The 10,271-nt window shown below is 32.5% G+C and overlaps 2 protein-coding genes across 2 annotated transcripts in view; both read right to left on the bottom strand.

Annotated features, from left to right (window-relative positions):
• The window catches only part of LOC133689475 (kinesin-like protein KIN-7O), a 9,047-nt gene extending 5,799 nt beyond the window's left edge, over positions 1–3,248 (bottom strand). Inside the window, 11 exon segments of the mRNA XM_062109332.1 lie at positions 44–124; positions 232–249; positions 251–335; positions 419–564; positions 664–738; positions 813–880; positions 998–1,079; positions 1,165–1,278; positions 2,640–2,758; positions 2,831–2,920; positions 3,024–3,248. Coding sequence (XP_061965316.1) covers positions 44–124; positions 232–249; positions 251–335; positions 419–564; positions 664–738; positions 813–880; positions 998–1,079; positions 1,165–1,278; positions 2,640–2,758; positions 2,831–2,920; positions 3,024–3,147 — 1,002 coding nt within the window. The 5' untranslated portion in view covers positions 3,148–3,248.
• Positions 3,249–5,290: 2,042 nt separating this feature from the next.
• Positions 5,291–9,220, bottom strand: LOC133690240 (uncharacterized). The gene is made up of 6 exons (XM_062110467.1): positions 8,820–9,220; positions 8,170–8,276; positions 7,038–7,146; positions 6,786–6,947; positions 6,070–6,243; positions 5,291–5,547 (listed from the first exon to the last, which is right to left on the bottom strand). Exons 1-6 carry the CDS (start codon positions 9,069–9,071, stop codon positions 5,518–5,520), a joined length of 834 nt encoding a protein of 277 aa, XP_061966451.1. The 5' UTR covers positions 9,072–9,220; the 3' UTR covers positions 5,291–5,517.
• Between the last annotated feature and the right edge of the window lie 1,051 nt (positions 9,221–10,271).

Raw genomic sequence — 10,271 nt, 5'->3', positions numbered from 1 at the left:
AAGTACAATACAGTTTAGTTAGTGCAAGACAGCAAAAAAACACCTCATTCACATGTGCACAATTCGTGACACGCAACGCTCTGCTTGCAAACAGTAGACTACTCTTTGTCTCGTCTGCATGAATCTACTATCAACAAACGTGATTAGCAACATAAAAAACAGATGAAATCATAACACTTGTGCTTTTAACAATGTTAACCAAGATAAATTTGAATGGCTACAGAATGTTACCTGTGCAAGAGTTATGTTGGCATATTATAGCTGTATTTGCATTTCCACCCAAAGCGGGCTGCAAAATGCGTGTGAGTTTGCTATCTCTATATGGAACATGACCCCTAGATCAAATTGAATAATAAAAACAGTTAAAGTGTATGAAGTGATTAAAAAATAAAGATAGTCACACAAATATAGAAAATACCCTTGGCTTTCTGCACCCTCACTCAATTTCTTAATGACAGTGCCAAGTGTCATTAAGCTTTTATTTATGTGTGAACCCTCTTTGAGCCGAACACCTTCTGCTCCAGTTTTTGCCGCCCGTTCAGAACCAGCAAGGTCCACCAAATTCTAGAAAAAAAAACATCCATACTAATTACCATAACAACAACAGAAAGAAGCATAACCACCATAAAGATAAAAGGAAACACAATACACTGAATCACATACCAAAACCGATACACGTACAGCATCACATGAGTTGCTACTATCCTCATCCCCAGTCCTATCTCTACTCTCAATAATCTGTTCAATAATGAATATAAGGAAAATGATCGTATAAAACAAACAAAATCAGTGGGAGGAGAATTTGATCTTACCATACGGAAAATAGTGTGGGACCTGCTACTATACAAGTTCATGTTTGTCTCTCCAATGTGCCTGTGAGCTAAAATTCGATGAAGAAAAAGCAGAAACCAATTAATCATCAAAAAGCCAACGTAAAAAAATTGTGGTTTCTAACAAAAATCCAAAAATATTAACATTACGTCTAAAAATAACTTACATTCTCCAAACTGCATAAGGTCGAGAACTTGTTGGGGAGAGGCAACTATTTCTTCACGCAATCCAGCTACATATATTCCTCTCTACGTACACAAAACAAAAACAAATAGCTAGCAACAGTCTTGGCAATATAGCACATAATCTCCAAGAAACAGAAATTTTGAGTACCTCTGTACTTTCATGAATTTGCAACTTTCGATGTTCGGGAGCCAATAAGTCATTAATATCTTCATTATATATCTCCATGTAAGACATTCTCAACAGAAACTCCCGGTCCACATCCTAATTTACAAATTAAAGTCTCATCAAGTAAGAGTAATAAAAAAATTCCTTGCAAAATTAAAAATACATACCCAAACTTTTACTAAATTGTTAAAGCTATTTCTACAAATTATAATTATTATCGAGGATGCCAAGGTCTCACTCTCTTGTGTTTGGCTAATGACCTTTCCGTGTCCTTGTGATTTCAACTCCATCAATACAATGCACAATCTTTTGCAGAGATTAAAAGGGTCGTCTAGTTTGGCATTGTTATGAGTCAAAGTAAAACTTAATTTTGGAGGGACATGTGGCATCGTTTGAATGGTTGTGGGTAATGAAGATGATGTAACATGTGGCATTTGGTAAGATTAGGTAGCTGCTACAACAAAATTGGTAACCTTGTATAAATAACTAGCTCGTTTATCATTTTAATCATCGAAGGAAATGTAAAGCAGAATCGTTTTCTTTGTCTTCCTTTGTAAATTACAACTTCTCTTCTTCCCTATAAACACTTAATTCTTGTTTATATAAATTATTTTTTTTTACCATAAAAAGGAACCATAATCGCAGAAATCAAGAAATTGGAGGACTCGGTCCAGAATTTTAGAAAGGTAAATTCAGAATAGTACTTGGTGTTACCACCCAAAATAACCAGTTCTTTGAGAATAGAGTAAATGGGTTGAATATTTGGGAGAAAAGTTAGTACTTGTTTGTAAGGGACTAATTTTGGGGTCTTACGGAATTCACAATCTTTTGTAGACGCTGTTAATCATTTGGGGGTAAATGGTGACGGTTATGTGGTATTTCACAAAATCATTATTATTGGATTTATGGAGTTAGAGTGCAAAAACAGTTTGGAGTACCTAATGATTCCACAATATTTTCAAGAAATTTGGGAAATGGTCTTGAGTTTTAACCTAATCAAGCAGTTAATATGGGAACGGCAGCAAGCTATAAATCTTTTCTTAATGGTGTTAATAGAGTGAATCAAATGGAAACTTTTAATCAAGATGGAAGTTAGAACATTTATGGAGTTAGCAATAGTTTGTTGTCAAACTGCATGTCAAACTATTACTTTTGTTAATGGAAGTCAAAACATTTATGGAGTTAGAATAGAGAACCTTGTATACGTAGCTAGCTCGTTTATCATTTTAATCATCAAAGGCAATACAAAACAGAATTCTTTCTTTCTCTTCCTCTCCTCTCCATAAAAACTTAAATTCTTCTCTATAAACACCTAAAACATGTCCAAAAAGGAAAGGCTCACTGCCATCTAAAAGCTAATTAAAATATCAACATTAAACAAAACAATAAAATAAACCCAGAAAATTGTGTAAATCTCAATTAACATGCAACTAAAATTAGATTCAAATTAAAATTACCTGTTGTATTATATGAAACAAATCATGCACAGCAAGAGGAATCACGCCAGGCTCATTAGATGTCCCTCTCATTGTATGCGTCTTTCCACTGTTAGTTTGTCCATAAGCAAATACAGTCCCTAGAAACCATAATTACACTCTTGAGTTAATCCAATTCACTTATTAAAATCTTAATTACTTTCAAAATTTACCGTTGAATCCACGAACGGCAGCAGTAACGATTTCTTTAGTTTTGGATCTATAAACCTCTTCAGTCTTACACGCTTCACCAAAAACACGATCTAAGCAGCAAAAAAAATTGAAAAAATTAGGAAACCGGAGGTAAAACCTAAAAAAAAATTATTTAAAAAAATTCAAAAAAGTGGAATGTGAACTTGACAGTACCGAATTCGAATTTATTGGAGTAATTAGGGATGAAAATGGAGCTTCCGGAGATTCTCCATGGAGTAGATTTTGCGTCTTCTGCTGATAATGGTCTTGCTCTGACGGCGACGTGGATTCTCTCCATTTTCGTTTTTTGGAGAGAGGGACGGAGTCAACAGTTGATGTTTGAAAATTTGAAAAGCCCTATTTTTGGTGTGCCTGGTTTTTTTTCCCGCCTACGAGGGAGTCGTTTTTATTAGACTGGTTAGTCGGGCCTGGTTATGGAAATGGGCTTCTTGATAGCTTACTTGATTTTATTTTATTGACTTTTTTTTTTTAACTCTCTCTTAAAAACTATTAAGTTTATTTTTTATCAGCGAGCTTGGTTGAATTTAGTTTAGATAAAAAAAAATATCCAATTTAATTAATTATTTTTAAAGAATTTCAGACTAAACTGAATCAAATTGAACCGATTGGTTTGATTTTATTTTATTTTATTTTTAAATTTTAAAAATTAAATTAATTCATGACTCATTTAATTAGAGATTTCTTATGTTTTTTTAAGGTTTTAAAGGCAATGTCTGGGAATATAGTTAAAACCATGTTTTTTATAAATTTAAATTTTTTTTTTATTTTGTTTAAAATTATTTTTTTATATTTTCAAATCGTTTTGATTTTTGATAAGTAGATGTCAAAGGTAAATTTTCAAAAATAAAAAAAAAATATTTTAATATATTTTCAAACAAAAAATATTTTGAATCATAACCGCTATCATATTTTTAAATACTCCATGAGACATATTTGGATCTTTAGGTTATATTGGACAATTATTTAATGGGTAAAAAAAACGGAACTTTAATCTATCATGCAACTTTAATTACTTAATGTAAAAATAAAAATTAGGAAATGCTCATTTAAATTAATATGAAATGTGTGATTGGTATTATTGCCTAATATGTGTGTTTTAAAAATATTTTTTGCTTTAAAATATATCGAAATATTTTTTAAATTATTTTTTATATAAACACATTAAAATTATCAAAAAATAAAAATAAATAAAATCACAAGAATAATAATGACAACTCTAAGAACTCATTTATTTTTGTGTTTCAAAAACGTTTTTGAAAATATTAAAGATATATATTTTTTCTTTGCTTTTAATTTTATTGTATTTTCTGATTATTTTAATATATTAATATTAAAATAAATTTTAAAAGCTAAAAAAATATTATCTCCATAAATTTTCAAATAAAAATTATTTTATAAAAATAATTGCTGTAATAGTACCGAACACATTATCCGTTAAATTAACCCAGCTCCTGTGAGTGTTGTCTGAACCTTCTGAACTTGAACCAATAGCCTTTGCATGCACTGCTAAAATGTGCCAAATGGAAGTTTTGCACCATTTTAAATGTCCAGTTTTTGCAAATAATACAATTTCCTATGGTTACGGGGGCTTCAGGATACAAATGATTAAATAGTTTTACTTATTTTATCATAATAATTTATCTTGTCAGTTAATAAATTAACTAAATATCTCATAATTATATTAGTTACTAATATAATTGTGCAATTATAATTCTAAAGGTATATTGTTATCTTCAAAGGAAATAGATTCACTCAATGCACTGTTAAAAATAATAATTAATCTTTTTTATAATCTAGCCAATTCCTTCACAATTATAATAAATACTAACAATCAGGTATGATTTAATAGCATTTCTTGTTGTCTTTAGATAAGTAAAAAAAAAAACTATTTAAATTGTAAAAAAAAAATCATTTTTAAGTAATTATACACTATTTACCTATATTGCTTTGTAAATATTTCAAAAGCACCATATCAAGGTGAAAATATAAGTTCGATCCTTGAAAAGCACACATATTGAAAGGGATAATTACAAATCCTAAACATATTGAAAGGGATAATTACAAATCCTAAACATATTGAAAGGGATAATTACAAATCCTAAACGGGACTAATCTCGTTCTTAAAAAAATATATATATAACAATACTAGATTGGCACCAAAAAAATAAAGCACCACAGCAAGCAGGTCTGCTGCAAAACAACCCGTAATTTACTGTGCTGATCCTTTCCAGGAATATCGAGTTCTGGGCTTCAATTGTAAGATTTGTCAGTATTGTTTTTCTCTTTTCTTTAGATTGATGAACTCAAGAAAAAAATTAGCAGAGAACCCTACGTTCCATGCAAATGGACCACTAAAAAGTACGAACCATAAAGAACATACCGTGTATAGTCTGCATACCATCAAAAAGAAAAGAAACAGGTTGTCTGCATAAGAAAACTTGCGATATATAAGCGAGATTTACAAGAGATGACCAATTACTCGACAAGGGAAAGGCTGTATTCTCATCTTACATTAGTTACTACCCGCACTTGTCCTTCTACAAACCACAGCAGAAGAGAACACTATGCACAAACTCTTCTTAAAAGTCGAGGTAAACCTTTTACATATAGAGAGCCTCTTAAAGATTGTTACACAAGAAAAAATCTCTCAAACGGGCACTCCTATCCTCTGCGCAACCTGCATCAGCGAAATCAAAGTGATCATTCTTACTTTTGGCAAGGGTAATTACAAACAATGATGATCATGACGGTGATAATTGTAATGTCTACAAGTCATGGTATATAGTGTGTAATGACTGTCTCGTGCATGAAACCATGGCAAACTGTAACCTGGATCCTATTTACAGTAAACTGAACCCATAATAGCTGGCTGACATGCTAACTACAGCCAGAAGATAGTCACCTCTAAAAACGAACATATACTTTGCATGTCAGGTCACAATCCCCGTAAAGATGTTGACATGTTATGTCAAATTTTAGCAAAATTAATTTGAGAATAAACAGGCTGGTTTCCAATTTCAATGCAGATACAACAATCCTAGCTGCAGTTTGCGAACACATCTCCATGCAAGTTTACAAGAGCTTTAGTAATCAAATACCGTCATGAGATTTGAAACATTAAGGATTCCAAGAAATATTAATGTGATCTCTTCCCCGCCCTCAGTTTTCACCTAGTTCTATATTGATTATTGAAGCCTACCTCCTCGAAGGAGTGGACGTCACTTCCCCAAAGCCAAGCATCACAGCCTGCATCCCTTGCACCCCATATATCATTCCTACGATCATCGCCTACATGCACAACATCTTCTGGTTTTACTTCCAACAACTCACAAGCTTTTAGAAATATTGTTGGATTTGGCTTCTCCGCTGCAACCTGATTAGAGAAAGAGAGCAGAATTATTGCCAATACCAAGGAACTTTATCCTTTTCTAATTTATTTTTGTCATATGAAAAGATTCTTAATATCATAAGACTATCACCAAATGCTATGCACTTCATGCATATGATCAATTCTGAATGCAACAAAAATGAAACAAAACTCAGTCATTTCAAGGTTGGACGTTAAATTTATCTTCCAACAAATCAAATTCTCTTTACTTTAGTTTGCATAATAATATCGAAAGAACCTTATGCAGACTAAAGACCTTTCAATTCTTTGAAAATAACTATGAGACAAGAAAGCAATTCTACAAATTTGGAGCAGCTTTAGTTTCTCTGTTTCTGAGTTTCTTAAGAACAAGAGTAATGACTACTGTCGAGCAACCTGTACAGATCTATTAGTATTTGATATACAGATGAAAAATAAAAGCCCGTACACCATTTCATGTAATTCTTTTTTCTCATTTTAGATATATTTCAAAGAGAGAGGAAATGAGAATAATTCAATGCATGTCTCTCTGTATTCGATTTTCTTACTTCAGCTGAAACTGCCACGGCATCAAACCAGTGATCACAGTTTAAAGCCCGCAAGAGAGGTCTAAGACGAGTGTCAAAGTTTGACACAACAGCCAATTTTACACCCGCTTTTCTGATGGCCTCAAACACTTTCTCGGCATCTGGATCACAGAGGTGCCAGGCCTGAAAAAAACAGCATATGAAAGTTGTAGCCAGAATAACAAATGCATTACAAAGGTGAGAATTTTTCTATGCTCAAACAATCTACCGTACCTTTTCAGTGGTATAGTAGCTATAAAGCTCTTCAAAGTACCGAGCATCTGAGCAGCCAGTGGAAGAACTGACTATAAACTGCCAGAAGGGTCTCCCATCATTTACATATCTGCGATAAAATATTAAAAAATAAATATCAAGCTGTTGACCACAAGAAAAACAAATTCTTGCCAAATATGGCATACAAGTGCAAGATAATTTTTGACAGACATATAATCCATGCGTGACCATTGGCCTTTTTCATGTAGACAATATGCCTTTGCACATTGTACCTAGGAAGATTAGGACTAGAAGCCAAATTGTCATTAGTGGACCCTCAGAAGAAGAAAAAACTAAAAATATCAGAATAATGACAGGAAATTCAACAACTTTTACAAAGCAGCAGGCTTGGAATGTGTGGGAATCTAGGAGATACAATATACAACCATGCTATGCGTAAAGAACATTAAAATGGACTGATTCTTTTCCATGTGCTAATATTTCTATTCATGCTTTTAGTTTGTTTCCTGGAATCGCTGAGATTCCCTGGAGCACATTCTTAGAAATATCCATTTAAGGATTTTAAATTGTTTAACAGTCCAGTCTGTCCATATCGCATCAAATACTCTTATGAAACATGCCCTGCACACTGAAAAAGTGAAAACAGGCCCATGCCTAATATGATAACATTACCAACCATACATCTAAGCAAATTTGCAAAAGATCTCAGCACAATTACCATGGTTTGTCTACTAGAATCATCTGTGGGGACATTATAAGCAGCTGCAGCTGCAGTTTCGAGCAACTTGCATGTAATAATTCTAGATTTGTTACACATGATGAATCTGGTATCACGTATCTGTCAAGCAGAAAGAAGTTTACTAAAGAAGCTAACTTGCTGGCGGCGTTATTCAACTCATTCCTAAGAAAAGGGATGAAAACACAGTACGAGCCATTATAGCAATACCACCTAACAAAACGACTCAAGAATTTCTTTGCTACCACTATTATTGCTACTCCAACAGTCCAGAAAGGCAATAGATGCAAGAATAGTAATCTTTTAAGAAAATCCACAAGTTCTAGTACATGGATTCCAGCGAGGAAATCATAAACTAATTCCATCTAAATGCGAAAAGTAAAAAAGGGAGCAGACCTGAGACGAGATCGGCCCCAAGGCTGCCCATAAGCCCATCGGTATCTGTTTAATATCTCATCCTCGGAGTACTCCACTCCATACTTCTCCCCAATCTGTCTATATATCTACAACAACAAAACAACAATTTATCACTCCATTCATATCAAAATTAGTTTACATTTCATACAAGAGAACCAAAAAAAGAAAATGTTAAATACCACCCCGAATAATCTATCCAGACATGTAAACAACCTATACAAAACGAAAGGCATAAATTATTCACCGTACGTATTTATACAGGGAAGAGTTACATACAGAATCCATGAATGAAACAAACTCAGACTCCCCTAATCTACACACAGATCTTTCAGCTCTAATATAACGAGAGATGGGAGCTTTTGATTTAAGGTAGAAGCTGATTTCGCTGATAACACAAGCTCTCGAAACACCACCCAAAATCTTCCTGAGAAATGTTGAGAATGACTTAACTAATCAACTACAAAATTCAGAGCCCAGCATATTAACAAAATCACTAGCAAAAAACAAAATTTGACACAAACATCACCACTTGGAAACCTCATAACACAATCCACACAACCAAAACATCCTAAGCCCGGAAATCAAAACACGCAAAATCACAGTTTAGACACACACACACACGTTAGCACCTGAGCCATGGGCTGTGAGGGAACAACAAGAGTACCAACAGCATCAACAAGCAAAGCTCTATGTGAAATATCACCGTATAAAGACTTCCTATAATCATCATAATCCTTCACCGCTGTAGATGCAGATGTTGAATACTTGGCCAACCCATTAAAAGAAGACCCGGATCCCATTACCCTCAAAGGTTTGTTGTTAACATTATTAATGAAGAATCTTGAAATAACCCTTGTTAGTTTTGTTCCTGCTGTTGCCATTGCTGTCTTAGTTTTGTTAGTACTGTGATCTTTGTAGCTACATTTATGCTGGCTTTGGTTCTTCGTGCTTTTGGGTTCTCAAGTGGCAAGAGCAGGCTTTTAGAAAGCAGGAACCGGGTACTCGAAGAAAGAGAGTGGCGGATAATTTGGGAGATTGTGAATTTGTGATAGTGGGCTTGTAGGGACTGGTATATTACGTTTTTGCCATTTTTATGGATATTGGATAGTAAACATTGTCACTGTGAATGTCAATAAGTTTAGGGATTAAATATTAAACACACGATTATAAAAAAATATATATATAAGCTGGTACTCAAAATAAAAAATCAAGGAATAAAGTGATTTTGAGTGCTAAACTTGAATGTTTGCCTTTTAATTTATTCAAAAATATTTCCAATTTTATATACATAATAATAATAAAGTGTCTAAGTGGATATATGTTGATTGCATAAATATTCTATAAAAAACCAATATAATTTCTTGTTTATTTATTAAAAAATATTATTTTAATATATTTTTAAATAAAAAATATATTAAAAAATAACAGATAAAATACTTTTAAAAAAATAAAAGGAAGGTTCCTGCTTTTTCTCTTTCATGATGAGCAGAGAAGAATCAAGGTTGTATGGATTTTTGCCTTCATCTCTCTTTCTCTTTTTGAAAAGTATTTTTAACATACACCGGACCCATCTCGAATCATGAATCATGTGCGAGGATGCGAGCACTGGATCGTACGGTCAATAGAAGCCTAAATAAAAATCATGATATCAACAGATGAAATAAATAACCAGACTAATAATATTCATGAATCAATCATGGAACTCAAAACCATTATCTAAATTAACTAATATAAAACACCGTGGATGTGATTTTTTTTTTATTTTTTTTAAGCTTTCCCTTCTTTTTTTTTCAAAAAAAAATTTTCAACTTTCTTATTTTTTTTTTGTCATTTTTTTTTCAAATTTTTTTTTATTGATTTTACCTTTTAAAATTTTTGCTTTGTAATTTTTTTCTTTAAAATACTATGGATTGTTATGATGTTTTTCCACTTTATTTTTCTATTTTATTTCTTTATTTTTCAAAATTATATTTGTCGATTTTTTTTTAATATTGAGCTGATTAAGAATTTAGCTTTATATTTTTTTTCTTTAAAACACTGTGAATTGTTGCAGTGTTTTTCCATGTGATTTTTTTGTGATT

The sequence above is a fragment of the Populus nigra genome, chromosome 3 (assembly GCF_951802175.1).
Source record: "Populus nigra chromosome 3, ddPopNigr1.1, whole genome shotgun sequence".
Classification (NCBI taxonomy): Eukaryota; Viridiplantae; Streptophyta; class Magnoliopsida; order Malpighiales; family Salicaceae; genus Populus; species Populus nigra.
The sequence above is the reverse complement of the archived record's forward strand: the minus strand, read 5'-3'. Positions and strand labels throughout refer to the sequence as shown.